Raw genomic sequence first — 18,665 nt, 5'->3', positions numbered from 1 at the left:
ACAGCCGTCTAACAACACTCAGAACAGCCCTATAACAACACTTAGAACAGCCTGAAAGGAACGCTTAGAACAGCCCGAAAGGAACACTTAGAATAGACCTATAACAACAGTTAGAACAGCCCTATCGGAACACTGAGCACAGCCCTATAGGAACACTTAGAACAGCGCTACAAGAACGCTTAAAACAGCCCTATGACAACACTCAGAAAAGCCTTATAAGAACACTAGGAACAGCCCGAGAGAAACACTTAGAACCACCCTATTGAACCATTTACAACCACCCTATGGGAATACTTTGAACCACCATCTCAGAACTGGCATTAGAAGCTCCTGGTCCTAATGAAGGGTTTAGTACCCATCACCTTATAGGCAGACTATTATACAAGTCTGAGAGTTCTGCAGTTAAAAACATCTTCAGCCTGGACAGACAAACTCATCCTCCTACTAATTAGCAAAACTCAAATTTTTGCCATGAGAGACAGACAGACACACACTCACACACACACACACACACACACACACACACACACACACACACACACACACACACACACACACACACACACACACACACACACACACACACACACAGTGACAACTGTCAGTGAATGGACTTCAGTTATTTTTGTGCTTAGTCTCTTCACCCAGAGACTTCACCCCCCCCCCCCCCCCCCCTCATGGAGAACACACTGAGAAGCCTTCCCTGTCCAAGCTGGCAGTGGAGGCTGACTGTGGGACAATGTAATTTAGCTGACTGGCAGCTACACACCCCCAACCCCCCCCCCCCCCCCCCCCCCCACACACACACACACACACACACACACCCCCGCCACAAAACCCATGTCCTCCTCTCGATCTCGGAGCTCTCCTGCTATCAGGCCTCCTTTTGGAGAGCAAGCACACAAACAACTCCCATTCCCCTCCCCGCTCTCTACTGATAATGCAGCTGAGTTTGGACGTACCAGGAAACGGTTTGGTTTGAATGAACAACTTTCAAACAACTTTCATAAAGATGTGATTTACAAGCAGTATTAGGGATCAAGTCATAATGAAGATGAGGTTATTTCTATCCATAAGAGCAAGGTACAATATGTCATATTGATTGTACTAAATAGGTACTGAAGTCCAAATTCACAATACTGGTGAGTTGTTTGTCGCTGCCTGCCCCAGACTCAAGCTCATGTGTGTTGCCAGGTTGAGAATAAACACGAGAGCAAAACGAGCCAAGCGCAGCATTATAATGTGATACGAATGCAGTAATTATATCTTAAGATCGACGGGCAATGATGAGTCCTACTCTGTAAATTGATCAGGTAATGTATACCTTTTAATTTTTTTTTATTGTTTGCAAGTTATTAACCAGCTCATATGGCATCTTTCAAAAGCAACTCAAAGGTTGAACTGTGTTTAAGCACAGCTCTGCTCTTGCTGTTGTCTTTTTGCTCTTGCAAAAGAGGACAAGGCTTTGTAGGGTAGAAAAGAATCTCCCAAACAATATAATAATGACGATATGCCACCATTTTTAAATAGGCATCTCGCAACAAAGACATTTAATTTGTGAAAAAGTTCAGTTGGTTAAAATACCTTTTATTGGTCTAAAAATACGCAGTTTTGCTTCAAAAAGCTGCAATATCACTTAAATGATCGAAGAAGTCAATGGCTTTTGACTTCCTTTATTTGACCCCAAATGTTTCACTAAAACAATATAACTTAAAGAATAAGAACTCAAAACGTAGTGTACTACTCTGTTATAACTACTAAACCATTGTTGGACCATACCTACCATACCCTGCTGCTCCCCCTGTCCTGCTACACCTTCATCTCCTAATAAAAATATGTATTGAGGCATAAAGAAAAAATATACATGCTCTGCCGGTTTAGAGTAGTAATAATAATAATAATAATTCATTATATTTATATAGCGCTTTTCAATGACCCAAAGTCGCTTACAGTAAAGGGGGGATCAAACTCCCCACTACAAGTGTGTAGTGTTGATGCACGGCAGCCAATCTGCGCCAGAACGCTCACCACACACCAGCTTGAGGTGGAGAATGAGGGAACTAATGAGTCAGCCAATTGTACAGGAGGATTATTAGAGGGGCCAGATTGAATTAGCCTGGTTGGGCAAGGACACTCCTACTCTTTGCAATAAGAGTCCTGGGATCTTTTATGACGACAGTGAGTCAGGACCTCGGTTTTACGTCTCCTATGAAGGATGGCACCTTCCACAGCACCGTGTCCCCGTCACTGCACTGAGGCATCGGGATTGATGAGGGAAGGGGCCAGAGGGAAGAGTTCCACCTATTGGCCACCACCCGACACCACTTACAGCACCTGGTATTCCCAGGCAGTCTCCCATCCAAGTACTAACCAGGCCCGACCCTGCTTAGCTTCCGAGATCAGACGAGATTGGGCGTGTTCAGGGTGGTATGGCCGCTAAATGCTATTGCTATAATAAAAGACGTAGTATCTCAACATGTGACGATAATGTCTTTGAAAATATGTTTCCTATATTTGTTGACACTGTGTTATCAATGAATGTGGTATTAGTCTACTTTCAGGTCTGCACACATATGTCCTTATCTTCATTTGTTTTCTCTTGGGAGACAGTTTAAGCAGTTAATAAATAGATACATATCAAGTTACTAACGTGTGTGTTTACACACAGGGCATGTGATGCGTCTAGTGCAGTGGTGTTGGAGTAGTAGTGCATGTAGTTAGTGCATGGTACATGTCGCCTCTGCTTGATACTTTGCTTTCAGCTACTGCCGCCGGCTAGCCCCCTGTTCCCGGGGGTGAAAAGAGGAGCAGAGGTGCGTAAGCCTTCTCCGCCGGTACATAGCCCCTCCATTGCCAAGACTCGTACAACGCCTCCCCGCGGCCACACACATCAACTGGTTCCTTGAGGTTCCAGGCTAAGTTGTACGGGATCGAACCCACCAGCTATGGGGGAATAGCCCCGCTGCCTACGGGTGAGTCTATGGAGACAAAAGGCTAAGGGAGCACACCCTAACAGAAAAGCAACTGGTCCTCCAAGTTGGGGGTTAACGTAGGGCCAACAACCCCACCTAGAAAACTAAACAAGTTACTGAAGCATCAACGACTATTCTAAACCAACATGGCCTGGGAGAGGAGGGGCCTCCACAGAGGAGGTTCATGAAGCAATGCAACCAAACCCGTAAGGAAGCTGCAAGGCCGACCCCCCTTCTGACCCCCAGGACCACCACAAAAATGGCAACATGGAACATTAGGACCATTTTTGACACAGGAAAGACAGCCCAGGTAGCTCAGGAGATGAGAAACTACAACATCTCTCTCCTGGGACTGTGCGAGACCCGGTGGCTACTAGCAGGGCAGATGAGACTAAGCTCAGGGGAGACGTTGCTTTTCTCCGGGCACATTGAAGATGGTGCCTACCACACAGAAGGGGTGGCCCTGATGCTGGAAAGACAAAGAAAGACAGTATTAAACTAAACATCATTCAATGCTACGCCCCAACCAATGATGGCGAAGAGGACAAGAAAGATGCATTCTATGACCAGCTGCAAGCCGTGCTGGATGGACAGAAAGCAAAAGACATCACCATTCTAATGGGGGATTTCAATGCCAAGATCGGTTCTGACAGCACAGGCTATGAAGACATCATGGGAGCACACGGTCTGGGCCAGATGAACGAGAACGGAGAACGTTTTGCCGACCTGTGCTCCCACAACCAGCTGGTCATAGGAGGCAGCATCTTCCCTCACAAACAAATCCATAAGGCCACATGGAGATCTCCAGACCACTTCACAGAGAATCAAATCGACCACATGTGCATCAGCCGTAAGTTCAGGAGGTCATGTCAAGATGTGCGAGCCAAGAGAGGGGCTGATGCAGCGTCCGACCACCACCTCCTGCTGATGACTGTTAAGCTTCGGCTAAAAAAGCACACCACAACCACCAGTACAAGAACACAATACAACGTTGGACTGCTCAGGAGCCAAGAAATAGAGAAAAGTTATCAAATCAGCCTGAGGAACAGATACCAGATCCTACAGGAGCAGTCTGAAGATGGAGATACGGAGACTCATTGGCAACAGACAAGGAAGATGTATCTGGACACCTGTGAAGAAGTACTGGGAAAGAAGACTACAAAACATAAAGACTGGGTCTCTGTTGACACACTCCAGCGACTGAAGGAGAGGAAGGAGAAGAAGGAGAAACTAAACACAAGCAAAACAAGATCATCAAAGGCAAAGGCTCAGGAAGAATACACACAGGTCAACAAAGAGGTGAAGAAGAGTTTTCGGAAGGACAAAAGGGCCCACATAGAAAACCTGGCCCAACAAGCAGAATAAGCCGCCGGACAAGGAAACCTGAAAGACCTCTACATGATCACCAAGAAGTTAGCAGGAAGGTTCCAATAGACAGACAAGCCAGTGAAAGACAAAGAAGGAAACAAACTAACAACAACAGAAGACCAGAGGAGAAGATGGGCCGAACACTTCACAGAAGTACTGAATCGATCGGCTCCAGAAGAACCACCGGACCTCCCACCAGCAGAGACGGAGCTACCAATAGACTGCCTCAAACCCAGCAGGGCAGAGATTAGGAAAGCTATCAAAGCTCTGAAACTAGGAAAAGCGGCAGGACCAGACGGAATACCAGCTGAGGCAATCAAGGCGGACCTGAAGACTACCACCGACGTGCTCCACAGCCTCTTCACCAAAGTCTGGGAAGAAGAGACAATACCAGAAGACTGGAAGGAGAAAGTTATCATAAAGATACCAAAAAAGGGAGACCTCACCAACTGCAACAACTACAGGGGAATCATGTTCTTGTCTGCACCAGGCAAAGTCCTGAACAGAATTCTATTAGATAAAATAAAGGCTGCAGTTGATCCCCTGTTACGAGACCAACAGGCAGGCTTCCGGAGCTATCGATCCTGTACAGACCAGATCGCCACCCTACGCATCATTATAGAACAGTCAATAGAATGGAACTCCCCCCTATACATAAACTTCATCGACTACGAGAAAGTATTTGACAGTGTGGACGGAGAGACCTTGTGGAAACTACTGAGGCACTATGGCATCCCAGAGAAGATTATTTCCCTGGTTCAAAACACCTACCAGGGAATGTCTTGCAAGGTCTTACACGCAGGCCAAATGTCACACAGTTGTTAGGTCAAGAACGGAGTTCGGCAGGGATGTCTACTGTCACCTTTCCTGTTTCTTCTAGTCATTGACTGGATTATGAAGACCATCACAACAGGAAGCAAGACCGGCATACAGTGGACCCTCTGGAAACAACTTGAAGACCTCGACTTCGCTGATGACCTGGCTAGTCTGTCCCATAATCACAAGCAGATGCAAGACAAGACTACAAAACTGGCAACAACAACCCTTGGAACAGGCCTCAGGATAAACAAGGAGAAGACTAAACTGATGAGGATTAACACCCCTACCACCAACCCTGTCAATATAGATGACAGACCCATTCAGGAAGTTGACTCCTTCACCTACCTTGGCAGCACCATAGACCATCAGGGGGGCACAGAGAGCGATGTCTTGGCCAGGGTAGGCAAAGCCAGAGTAGCTTTCATTATCCTGAAGAACATCTGGGCCTCCAAAGAAATAGCAACATCAACTAAAGTGCGCATCTTCAATACTAATGTCAAAAGCATCCTTCTCTATGGTTCAGAGACGTGTAGAATGACGAAGAAGACGTTACAGAAGATCCAGACCTTTATAAACACCTGTCTGAGACGCATCTTTAGAATCCGGTGGCCAGACAAAATCAACAACAAAGAGCTGTGGGAGAGAGGAAGCCAGGAGCCAGTAGCAGAACAGATCCTGAGAAGAAAATGGGGATGGATAGGCCGCACACTGAGAAAACCCGCAGATAGCATCACACGGCAGGCCCTGACCTGGAACCCCCAGGGGAAGCGGAAGAGAGGACGCCCCAGGAGCACCTGGAGACGGGACACAGAGGCGGAGCTGAAGAGGCTTGGATCCAGCTGGGGGGGGGTGGAGAAGAGAGCCCAGAGCCGTGCTGAGTGGAGAGTCGTCGTCGATGGCCTATGCTTCAACGGGCATAAAGAAGTTATTAACCCTAAGGACATTTCGATCGTTACTTGACATTTGGAAGGACGTGTCCCGATGAACTCAGACCCTTCTATATCTCAACAAGAATTCCTCGATGATCTGGATTCAATTATCAGACCCTCTTGGACTCATTGACTCTGTGGCTTCCAGCTGGATATTCTGTGTCTGTTTGTTGTGCCACTGACTCCGCCTCTCACCTGTCCATCCTGCCTGTGACTCCGCCTCTCACCTGTCAATCCTGCCTCTGACTCCGCCTCTCATCTTTCTTCAGCATACTGCCTCTGACTCCGTCTCTCACTAGTCCATTCTGCCTCTGACTCCGCCTCTCAACATCCTGCCTTTGTTTTGTTCCCCGCCTTTTATTCCCTGCTCACCTGTTCCAAATTGTGTTGTTAATACCCAGACTATTTGTACCCAGTGTTGTTAGTTTCACCTTGTCAGATTGTTTAATACCTGTCACTAGCTCTGCTAGTCAGTTCTTTCTTCCCTGCTTCTGCCTGCCTGCTTGTCTGCCTCATTCCAGGTTTACCAACGGTTTGACCTTTTGCCTGCTCCTGGACTACTCCCCTGAAAGGTGACCTGGCTTTTCTTTCTTTGTTCGGTTTTGGCCTTTTGCCTTTTTCTTTTTTTATTTCCTGCTGAGAAGCAGGAGTTGATTTTTGTTAATGTTTGTGCTGACGCCTTGCTCTGCTTTATATTTTGGAACTTTATTATGCTTTTGGGTTCAGATTTCGCCTACACCTGACACCTCACACATCATGACATGGTCATATATTGTGGAGCTATAACCTCTGCTGATTAATTGGGATTGGTCAATTGCAATTACAATTAGGGCATTTAGCAGATGCTTTTATCCAAAGCGACTTACATTGGTTAATACACACATTGGGCCCTATCTTGAATCCGGCACAATTAACTTTCTCACTGGCGCATGTGTCGTTGCTAGTTTGCAACTGGCGAAGAGCGTTCTTTTCCCTCCCGCGCAACGCGTCGGTAAATTAGGGATTGATCTTGCGCCCCAAGGGGTGGTTCGGCGAAAGGAGGAGGCGTGTTCTGGCGCAAACGTTCCCTGGTGCTATTTTGCAGTTTCAGAAATCACTTGCGCCACAAACCAGGGAATACCTGCTTTAAAGTCAGTGGCGTGTTGTTCAGATGCTATTTTAGGGGCGCATGCATAATGTTGCTTGTGCACCTCGCGCATTCACTTTGCTTCTCTCATCTACCTAGCCACACATTCTTGGTAAATTATTAGGAAAAGAACAGCTGATACAGCGGTAATAAGTTGTACTTTCAAATCAATGCATTTGCAAACACCGTACAGCAAACACATATTTTGTTGACACAGACATCGTGTACATGCCCATAACTTTTAGGATTGATGAGTATTTGATCATGAGAAAACATTGTTTTACCGTGAGTGAGAATGAATGAATGCGGGCGCGCGTGTGTGTATGTGTAAAATAATTAATGAATGCAGGCGTGCGCGTGTGAGTCCATCTGTTTAAACACACGCAAACTAAACACGTGATGCATAATACAGCCCATGGCAATGTATATTCACGGCGGGACACATGCATATTAGGAACACAAGTCGATAACGATAATGCATACAATACTGATAAGGAACAATGTTTATAATGTATTGCGTATATCATTAAATAGAACCAGTTACCGCATGTCATATGTGTTTTAGGTTTTCTTTGCCGAAATTTATTTGAGTATTTCTGAAGTTGTGGAAGAAAACCTTATTCCATGTGTGAATTAGGCCATATTATTTGGCCATAAACTGAGTCATTTGAAGTTTGAAATTCATGTGCATCTGTCTCATCGGAGACTGCAGACGCGGTGTCAAAATATCAACTTGTCAGATTCAAATGCGCTCATGGCTCTTAAAGGGGATGGGAGCTGGCATTCTCATTGGTTTATTGCACGTGACGCCCAAACCACACCTACTGGTAATTAGGCTACTTCAGACCAACCCATTTTAGATTTGCGCCGGGCGCAAGAGTCATTTTTGCGCTGGTAAAATAGCAACATCGCCATAGAACCGCCCACAAAGCTACTTGCGCTTGGCGCTTCTTACTTGCGTTTCAGACCGTTAAAATAGGGCGGATTGACACACCAACAGCAGAGTCAACCATGCAAGGCGACAGCAAGAGGGGTATTCCACGATCTGAGGTTTAACAAACACAGAGTTGAACTCTAGGTTGATGACCCTGTGCCAACTAAACCAGAGCTGTCGGTTCCACCGCACGGGTTATGCATTAGTTCAAAAAACATCATACAAACTGGTATGCTTTTCCCACCAACGTATTGGCCTACATAGGCTATATTTTGCCAGTCCAGCATTTAAATTGGCATACCATATTTATCACTCCTGAATTTAAATAAGCCCTTTTTTTTAAGCCAATCGTATAAAGGCCGACAATCGGCAGACTGGATCTGGCCCTCAAATTGTCTTGACACCGGTGGAGGAGCTGGCAATAGACATAAATTCAGGGCGCCCTGGCATGGAGGGGGTACCTCGCGGTACCTCCTCAGAGAGTCAGGGGCCATGTGAGGGTACCCCACTGGTTGAATTTAGGTTTTTCTGTTTTTCTTGTATTTTAGGCGGATTGCACAAATAATTTGCGCTCCGATATCAACAGGCCTCTCATCAAAAGGGCATGCCATTGTGAACACATGAAATCTGCGGTGAACGCGGGTTTAAATACCCAAAACCGATTTATGTTCCAACCTTAACCTGGGCAAAACCTGCTCCGACCAGGTTTGATTCAGAGCATATTTTTCTATAGTAACTAACATACCGTGTTCATTTTGGAACGGAAAACCTAGAGTTACTGCAAACCCTGGGTTAACTTACCTGGTTATGTGATAAAATCGGCTTTGTGGAATACCCCTCAACTCATCAGGAGCAGTTAGGGTTAAGTGTCTTGCTCAGGGACACATCAACACTCAGCTAGGAGGAGCAGGGGATTGAACTAGAAACCTTTCGGTTACAAGACAACTCTACCTCCTGAGTTAGGCCGACCCTACAATCAATGATGGTCAATGATGGTCATATTGTTTATTGGCTCTATCTGTAAACAGTTTTCTTTGTTTAGACTGTTCTTCATAGTATGTTCTTCCTCATAAGTCTGGTGTTGTTAGTCAAATTGTCTAGGAGTTGTTATACTTCAAAGACTTGGCAATCAAAGATAGTATCATGTTCAGCATGGTGGGTTTCCCTCTGTACCAAGTTTGGTAGTTCTAAAACAGTGAGCGGAATGAGTGGAAGATGTATGCTTTGCTGTGTTGCCATGGCAGCAGAATATGTAATTTCTGAGTAGCCGTATCCAACTTCATTGTGGCTGCCAAGTTTCACATCTCTAGCATGAATCAGCTCATGGGAAATTGACTGAACGCATAAATAAATATATAAATAAATTGGTACAAACACAGGGGTTCCTAATGAGGAAACACACTTTAATATATATAATTATAGAGGTTTACGTATATTTCTATAGGAGTGCATGTTGTCATTCTAAATCTTTACATTTTCTGAAAGAAAAGATGGTTTTTATTTGAAGATATAGTTTATAGTGTCACAAAAACAACAATAGTTAAGTACCAACCCTTTGAGACCATTCTGAATAGTATGAATATCCAATACGTTGGTTTTAATGAGATTTTGAAAACTTTTTGATGTAGTTCTAGATCTGATATATCTACTCTCTGAACATGCCTATGTCACGTTAACAATTGGTTAAATATCTATCTAATCCAGGATTGAGGCCTCGCAGGTGAATGTAACTTTACATTAGTTGTTCTGGCGAATCAAATTAAATTAATAATAATCTAATACATAATAAGCATTCATTTTAAATAACAGCGGAATGTATTACAGACCTTGGATGAGATATATAATCAAATGCTACAACCAGCTACAAAGTATACCAAATGAGGGTCATATCTTTTGAGGAGCCCAACATGATGACATTAATTCATTGATATTTCATATATCCTTGGCAGAGTGTATTGATTTCAGGCCTTGTTAGATTTAGGATGCCACTTCATTTTCCAACTGGCACTTTGGCAGATTGGTCGACCGGTCAAGGTCCACAGTCAAAGTTTAGTAGTTAGTTATACAAACAGCACCGTCCCAATAAAGGCAAGGAGTTCTAAGTCAGAAAGTTATAGTGAAGCCATGAGTCTCAGAAATAAAGAATGACTTCAAGAAGGATTATCATTATTATGAACATAATTACAACTATTCTCCTTCGATCTACTCACTCACGGCATTGTCATGCACGTCCGTTATGGTTGTCTTTGTTCACTCAGATATATATATATATATATATATATATATATATGTAAAAAATATATTTTGGGGAATTGCTGTGGCAAATTAAATATAATATTGCCATTTTGTAATGTTCTGCACTTGGTTTTCAACTAATATTCTGGCTAATGGTACCCCAATAGAACATAAGCTAATCATGACGAAAGGACTGGAAGTACAAAGAAAGAACAAAGATACCTTATTTTTTTAGATCGTACAAAGAAATGTATAGAATATGATGGGATGTATGCTGGGCCAAGTCATTTAAGTTCAAGTGTCTGTCAGGAGGAGAGAGAGGTTTAAACCTCATAGTCGAGGCTGCATTTGGCTCAAGTTCAAACCGCTGTGCAAACCAGCCAGGTATGAAATCCTCAGGCAGAGCAGGACCTCAGGTTCAGAAGGGAGAAAAGTCCTGACTGGAATCTTCCACTTCTGGTCGAAGATATAGTAAAAATGATAATTCTAAAAGTGTTTTTTTAGCGTTATGCCTGGAGAGTACTCAGGATAAGTTTTACTTATCCTGAAATTTTACAAAATGTATCAAATAGCTCTGAATAGGGATTGAAACAACCTTGATATTCACCATCCTTATTATAATTCAGTGGGTATTACATGTTGTGAAACAGTGTTCACTAAGCATTTCAAACGTGTAATTTGCCAAGCAATGGCCCTAAAATGAATTACAGGGAAAGTGTAAAAAAGTAAAAAAAAATGTTTCAACTGAAAACCTTTATCTACTGATAATTTAGTGCAGTGCTGCCTCACATACATTGAAAGTTCATTTGATGGTTTTTGGTCACAAGAACAAATTAAAATTTCCCACAAAGAAATTGGAGCCAAAAAAAATAACATTGGATTTTTAAACTGAATTTAGACTTATTTTAAGGGTTGGGTTTGAGATGGAATTAGAGAAGTACTGGCGAGACTTTTGACCTCCGGATATTAAGACCTCACCCCCCTTCGATGCACATCGGCTATATTTTTAAATGAGCCGGGGCCTCTTCTCTGGTTGCCAGTGCAGAAGGCGGCGGCGAGATCAGAGGTCGGTGGTGAGGACGGGCGTGACCCCGTGGATGAGCAGCGTGGGCCCCAGGTTGAGGGTGAGCAGGTCCAGCTGGCGCAGGTAGGTGGTGTAGCGGCGCGTGTCGGCCGGGGGGCGGGGCAAGTACAGGAATCGCACGGCAGGAGACAGGCAGGGCTGGTCCAGGATCAGCCTGTTGACGGCCAGCAGGTAGTCGTCGCTGAGGCGCGCCCCGTTACTGGGGAAGCTGTTGACGTACTCGTCCTCCTCCTCTTCCACCTCCGGCTCCTCCTGGTTATCCTCCTCCTGTTCTGGTTGCTCCTGGGCGGGGTCCAGGGGCCTCTTCTCTGCCCGGCTCTGCCGCTGCCAGTGCAGCGCAACCTGGCTGTCCCAGGGCACCGTGTACACCGTGGCCTTGATGCGCAGCTCCTTTAGCAGCTGGCCCAGCTTCTCCTTGGTGCCCCGCAGGCTGCGCCCTTCCTCCACGCACAGGAAAAGGCGGAGCCGTGCCCGGCGCCAGGCGCGCACCATGTTGAGGATGCAGGCGAGCTGCAGCAGGAAGAGGGAGCAGGTGTCCACGTAGCTGCTGCTGTCGGGCCGCAGCAGGTTGACGGGCCACACGTCCACATACACCCCCGCGCCTTTCTCCGCGGGCGACAGGGCGCGCGCCCGCTGGAAGTCGTGAAAGTACCGTGCCAGCGCCACGTTCTTCAGCATCTTGATGGCATCCGCGATCACCGCCACGTACTCCTGTGGGTCCATGCTCTTTCCAGTTGCTGCGTCTCCCCGCAGAGACGGGAAGTGGAAGGGCTTCTGCTGCTGCTGGTCTTCGGGGTCCCGGGGGCCAGAGGAGGAGAGCACCAGGCCCAGCAGCTTGTCCTCCGGGGGGTTGTTGTCATAGAAACCAAGGACCAGGGTGTTGGGACGCATCCCACCTACCAAGGCAAGAAGGCGTATATATATATATTAGTGCTGTCAGTTAAACGCGTTATTAACGGTGTTAACGCAAACCAATTTTAACGGCGTTAATCTTTTTATCGTGCGATTAACGCAATTATTTTAATTAAAAAATATATAGATATCGATTTTTTTTTCTTTGGCTCAAAACAAAGAAGCAGTAGCCTGACTGCTATGTTCAAGGCAGTATGTTTGTATGTTCATCGTTTAATTGTACGATAGGCTTTTTTTTGTATCGTCCTGTTTTGATCAGTATATGCCAATGTTGTTATCAATAAAAAAACATTTGCACAAGGCAAGCCGATGCACTAGAGCATTAAAATGAGAAAAATTCATGGGAGAAAGAAATCAAGGGATATTTAGCATAGAAAATAATTGCTCGCGATTAATCGTGAGTTAACTATGACATTAACGCGATTAATCGGGATTAAATATTTTAATTGCTTGACAGCACTAATATATGTAAGGGATAATGCCCGACGAGGTGTCCATTATCAGGAATTAATGGACGACGTGGAGGCGTGAACCGTCCGACGCGAAGCGGAGGACGGTTGCCTCCGCGAAGTCCATTAATTCCTGATAATGGACACCTCGAAGGGCATTATCCCGCTTATACCACGGTCACTTACCAACGGTGACCAAATTAAGACCATTAATTTATATTTTCATGCGTTTTACAATCGGAATATAAAGTTTTCCACAAAACATACATTTGTTTCCCTGGTTACGCCTGAGGGTCCGACTAATACCCGGAACCACCATTACACGCCCGTTGGGTTCTCATGCAACGGAAACGTTGTTCACTCCTCCCGTAATTAGGACGGACCATAGCTACGACTTTAGAACGGGAGGTAGCGGGAGGTATTATAGTCCGCTGAGCTTTGTTTTGTTTCCCGTTGCTATGGTTACTACTATTTTAGAGACGATACGCCAGCTAGCGCATTAATTGAGAACGGTAAACAGACAATTTGACGGAACTACTTGTCCAGGTGTCCGTATATCAGGAGTTAATGCACACCCTGCATCCAATCAGAATCGAGTATTCCCGCAGACCGTGGTATAAATATGTGTATATATACATATATATATAAAATATAAACAAATTTAATAAATAATAAAAAGAATAAAAACATCAAATCACCCATTAGCCCTTAGGTATTCCCCCCTCCACACTAAAGTGAAACGCTCTTATGTCAAAGGTTTGTGTTCCACTGCTCTGAAACAGTGATGTTTTGCTCAGCAGCGGGCAATGACCCAGTACTGACCCAGCCCGGAGATGAAGAGCAGGTGCTGCACCCCGTGGCGCACCGAGGTGGCCAACGTCAGGTTGACAAAGGCCTTGATATTGAGGTGGTCCACCAGGGAGAGCCAGGAGTCGTACTGGGACTGCAGGGGGTCGGACGGCAGGGTGTCTGCACCGGAGAAGAGAGACCCATGGTGAGGCAATGGGGGGCAACAAAGGCAGGGGAGACAACAAAGACAGGGAGGAGGGACCAAGAGGGGAGGAAGACGAGAAAGGGAGATGGAGAATGAGAAACATAAGAGATGTGGGAGCAGTAATTGAGATTAGTGTGAAAGTTGAAGGGAGGGAGGGGAGGTTTAAGAAAGAGCGAGAGAGAGAGTGAGAGTGAGAGTGAGAGTGAGAGAGAGAGCGAGAGCGGTGTAGAGTTAGAAGGGCGAGTGCGGGATAGGGAAGGGAGATGGTTGGGAAGAGATAAAGGAAGGAGGCAGGCCATCAATCATCACTAAACAAAACAAAGAAACAACGCACATAAAGAAACAAAACAACATTAACAACAATATGCATTTTAGTCCTCGCGGGACGTCCAAAGCCTGGAAAATAATCATGCCATAGCTCTGCAGCAATGGGGGACTTTTAAGTTGTATTTTGGAAATGAACAAACAAAATTCAATATAGATATAGGACCTGCTGAATCAAAATAAAATGGCCACTGGGGAAGACACACACACACATAAAACATACACACTCAGTTACACTACAACAATGTGATTTTGTGTACATGAATGGCATACGCCGCTCATGAGAGGGCTCTGTCTCTTCAATATCTAATAAACATGAACAGCACGTGTGTGTGTGTATATTCTCTAAGGGTTGGAGTTTGGGGCGGTCAGGTTAAGATGAGGTTGAATATCCAAACCACTGCATGTTCAAACTAGACTCAAACCACTGAGCAAAGCACACCTGGCCCTTTTTGTTGGGTGATGTGCTGGCACTAGCCTGACTCATAGGAATAAATCCTTGTTCAGAAGAAGAAAAGGTGCGAGCCCTGTGCCTGTATGTGATCTCCATCAGAGAACTCTTCACAGCAGCGTGATGCAGACCTGTTTCTTTCAGATGAGGGCATCTGGTCTCCCTTACACCTAATTTCTTTATCCCTCGGTGTAGAGGCAGTAATTGTATCTTTCTGTATCTCGCTGATTTAATGCAATGCTGAACAAGAATGTCACGTGTTTTTAACCCCCATATTCAACCCTGAGAAACCCGATGATGAATTGAAGGGCAGTTTGCTAAATGTGGCTGATGTGAATATATCCAGGCAGAGGATGTATTTTTGTGACCCTCACCGAATAATAATAAATAAATGAATCGGCACACCTTGTCCCTTGACTTTTGTAGTTATTCAATTGTGAATTGTGGCTTTTAATTGGTAAGCAGAAGGAGGACCCTAAACCCTCGGGTTCACACAGGGACAAACCCAGGCATACTGGACACTTAACCACTGCGTCATTCCAACAATCTTAGAGAGACGCTCCCTGGAAGCAGTGCTCAAAGGACAACCTGCAGGTTGGCATCCTCTTCTAACTATTGGATGGGAAATTATGTCATTGCGGTTAACGATATAAACAAAGTTAGTCTTAACCTCTAAAATTAGCAAGATTGACACGGCCAGCCATCATCTAGTTTGCTTGCCTCACAGGCAAACAAGATGATTTGTGGATATTGCTCAATCTAGAGGGTTTATATTGTGCAGATATGCTTATAGAGATGGAATGATCAGTATTTTTATAAAAATAACTTTAAACAAACTTTTTAAAATGAAAACCAAACCCATGACCCCTTTAAGAAATGCTTTAAGATTTTTTTGTTGCCCTTGCTTGAATCGCATCAGCAATAAATCAGCAACTTACCAGATCAGCCATTAAGACGTTATGCATTCAATAGCATGTGCTTAAAGGTACTATAGGCCCATTTTCTGTTTCATCCTGCAATCTAGACCTAGTCATCTAATGCAGACCACTGTTCCAGGCAGTGTTGGGACCCCTGCTCCACAACTCACTCAGCTCCCCCAGCTGCACGTGTCCCAGGACGTAGAGGCCACTCTTCTTGATGTCATTGATGAAGGATATCAGGCCCACGGCGGTGCGGGGGTTGGACACCATCAGCAGCACCTGGGGACGCCAGAACTTGACGTGGTCCTTACGAACGTCCAGCATCAGCAGGTACTTCCTCACCTGGGGTGGGGGACACAAGCAGGGCAGTGAGACAAGTTCCTCACTTGGGGCGGGGGACACGAGCAGTGAGACAAGACTACAGGCTGGGTGGCTGATGGGGGGTTCAGAGGATATGGAAGTGAGATTTGCTGGGTGTTATTCTTTACCCCATGCCTCTCGTTGCTTTTCTTTCACTCCCTGGTTGAGGTGTATGATTGTGTGTGTGTGTGTGTGTGTGTGTGTGTGTGTGTGTGTGTGTGTGTGTGTGTGTGTGTGTATGTGTGTGTGTGTGTGTGTGTGTGTGTGTGTGTGTGTGTGTATGAGTGTGTGTGAGCTGCAGAAAATCACACAACTAATCAAAACGGCATTAGGATATGAGACAGCTGCAGTGGGCCGGAGAATAGAGACTTATGGGAGTAGGACTGTGTGTGTGTTAATGTGTGTGTGTGTGTGTGTCTGTGTGTGTTGGCGTCGGACTATCGCATTTAAGTTTTCATTATGCGTTAAGGTTCCTGCCTGTGATTGTGTGTGTGAGTGTGTGCGCACAATGCATGGTTGTGGGGCTCCATTACAAGGCAGGCAGTGCTGCCTGATCCAGTGCTGATGAGCAGCCACAGAGGACAGCATTAGGGAGACGTTACCGCGCGGAACGCAGCCGCACATCAACACCTAGCAGCCAGCGGCGGGGATTACACCGTTTACACTTTGATCGTCAAGTGATGTCGCTCATGTTAATGAGGACATTAGCACGGCTACAGAACAGTGTGCGTGTGTTTTTAAAGTGTGTGTGTGTTTTCAGTGTGTGCTTTGTGTGTGTTTTAAGTGTATTTTTGTGTGTGTTTAAAGTGAGTATGTGTTTTTTTTATCTGTGTGTATGTTTTAAGTTAGGTTTTGTCTGTGAGTGCGACTGTGTGTGTTTTTTTTCAGTGAGATAGGGTGTGTGTGTGTGTATGTGTGTGTTTTTAAGTGCGTTTGTGTGTGTGTGGAATGTTTAATGACATCGGTACCAGGGTGGATTAAGTCACATTTCTAAAATCGTTACCATTATGCAGTCGGAAAAGAGAAGACAAACAAGAGAGAAAGAGCTGAGGGAGAAAAGGTCTCTTTGACACGTTGCGTCTCCCAGTCGTCCACTCTATCTCCCCCCACCCATCCATCAGCCTATCTCTGTGTCCGACTCATCATTCATCACCTCCTTTATTTGAGGCCTCTCTCTGACTCTCTCTCTCCTCCATTCTCACCCTACTGCTTGTCTTCAAACATGTTCCCTCTTCCTTTTCTCCCTCCCTCCATGGGTCTTCATCTGCCTCTCTATCCCAATAGTTTGACTTAACAGTCTTTATATGTGTTTGGCTGTGTGTCTGTGTGTCTGTGTCTGTGTGTCAGTGTCTCAGTGTGTCTGTGTGTCCGTCTGTCTGTGTCAGTGTGTCAGTGTGTCTGTGTGTCTGTGTGTATGTGTGTCTGTGTGTCTGTGCCTGTGTTAAGATACGATAAGATTTTTATTTCATCCCATACATGAGAAAAACTTGTTACAGCAGCCAATTAAATATTAAAAAGATGCAATAATAAAATAAAGAAAGTTATAGTATATCCAGCATACATATAAAAAAAATCACACAGAAATTACAATGCCATGCCATGGGGCATAGATGTACACGCCTAAGGGTTACTCAACAGTTGAGGCTAAAAGGTCCTTCAATACAGAATTAATACTTCCTTTGACATGTACAGTGGAAAGTGCACATTATTTACATTGAAGTATTAGTTGAAGTGATTAGTGATAGCACGTTATGTTTCATAACAGTTGTGTTATAGAGACTCTATAACACAACTGTTATAATAAGACTGATGGCAGATGGAATAAAAGACCTGCAGAGGCGTTCCTTCTTAAATGCTGGGTGTAATGGTGTCTTACTAAAGGAACTGTATTTCACTGCCACTGTCCCATGGAGAGGGTGAGAGGTATTGGACATGATGGATGCCAATTTGTCCAACATCCTCGTCTCCCCTACCACCTCAACAGGCTCCAGTGCAGGGGCGGAGTGGGGCACTAATAGCCACCGGGAGAATCCTCCCCGGTCCGGCCCTCCCCCCCCCCCCCCCGCCAACAACGTTTTATTTCAGTAATAAAAAAAAAAATCTGTAAAATTAATGATATAATTAGAATTAAGAAAATAAAAATGTGTAAAATAGGCCACAGTTCTGCTCTGAGCGGAAGAGAATTGGCGCTCCGAGAATTGGCGCACTTCCTTACAAGACCGGTAACCATAGCAATGCCGGTAAACAAAAGCACTTCGGATGGCAGTAGTGCTCCCCGCACTACAGCCATCCGGAGGCGCACAGAGCTTTTGGCCGTGATATTATCTATACAATTATATTATACTATTATATATAGAACGTTATAAGACGCTATCACCGAGTGTGAGAGGCGAGTTGACGAGAAGATGGCGGTTGACCTAGTTTCAAAGTTTATACCGTTTATACTCGGTAATACCGGTGTAACGTGTTGACACGACTACTACTACATGTTCCAAATCTGTTAACATATTCTCCATCCATTTAAAGAGAAAGATCAGTTAAGTCATTAATTCGTCTGAAATATACCAGCCAGCACATACACATTTGACTAGCAGATTGGCTCCCGCCAAGCAATAACGTCAATGGTGGAGCTCTGGCTAACTGTTTTTCTGTCAATTCACCTGCACAACTCGTTAACGCCTGACTTCGGAATAAATCCGTTATTTTTGAGCAGTTAGATGCATCCCCCTCCAGCATCCACTTCTTCTTTATTTTGGCCTTTTCAGCTCCTCCTTTCTCTTTTCTCTTC

At 45.0% G+C, this 18,665-nt stretch overlaps 1 protein-coding gene and 1 non-coding gene across 2 annotated transcripts in view; both read right to left on the bottom strand.

Annotated features, from left to right (window-relative positions):
* Nucleotides 1-2,322: 2,322 nt before the first annotated feature.
* On the bottom strand, nucleotides 2,323-2,441 carry LOC132475381 (5S ribosomal RNA). Its single transcript, XR_009529888.1, has one exon. It is a non-coding gene; the product is annotated as a 5S ribosomal RNA (ribosomal RNA).
* A 7,089-nt stretch (nucleotides 2,442-9,530) lies between these two features.
* Nucleotides 9,531-18,665, bottom strand: part of zgc:153039 (uncharacterized protein LOC767698 homolog) — a 73,368-nt gene continuing 64,233 nt past the window's right edge. The window contains exons 11-13 of the mRNA XM_060074515.1: nucleotides 15,685-15,859; nucleotides 13,651-13,797; nucleotides 9,531-12,363 (exon numbers count right to left, since the gene is read on the bottom strand). Of these exons, the coding sequence (XP_059930498.1) occupies nucleotides 11,444-12,363; nucleotides 13,651-13,797; nucleotides 15,685-15,859 (1,242 nt within the window). The 3' untranslated portion in view covers nucleotides 9,531-11,443. The remainder of the gene's footprint in view (nucleotides 12,364-13,650; nucleotides 13,798-15,684; nucleotides 15,860-18,665) is intronic.

This window comes from Gadus macrocephalus, chromosome 16 (genome assembly GCF_031168955.1).
Source record: "Gadus macrocephalus chromosome 16, ASM3116895v1".
Taxonomy (NCBI): Eukaryota; Metazoa; Chordata; class Actinopteri; order Gadiformes; family Gadidae; genus Gadus; species Gadus macrocephalus.
Note: the sequence above shows the minus strand (reverse complement) of the source record. Positions and strands in the feature narration are given on the sequence as shown.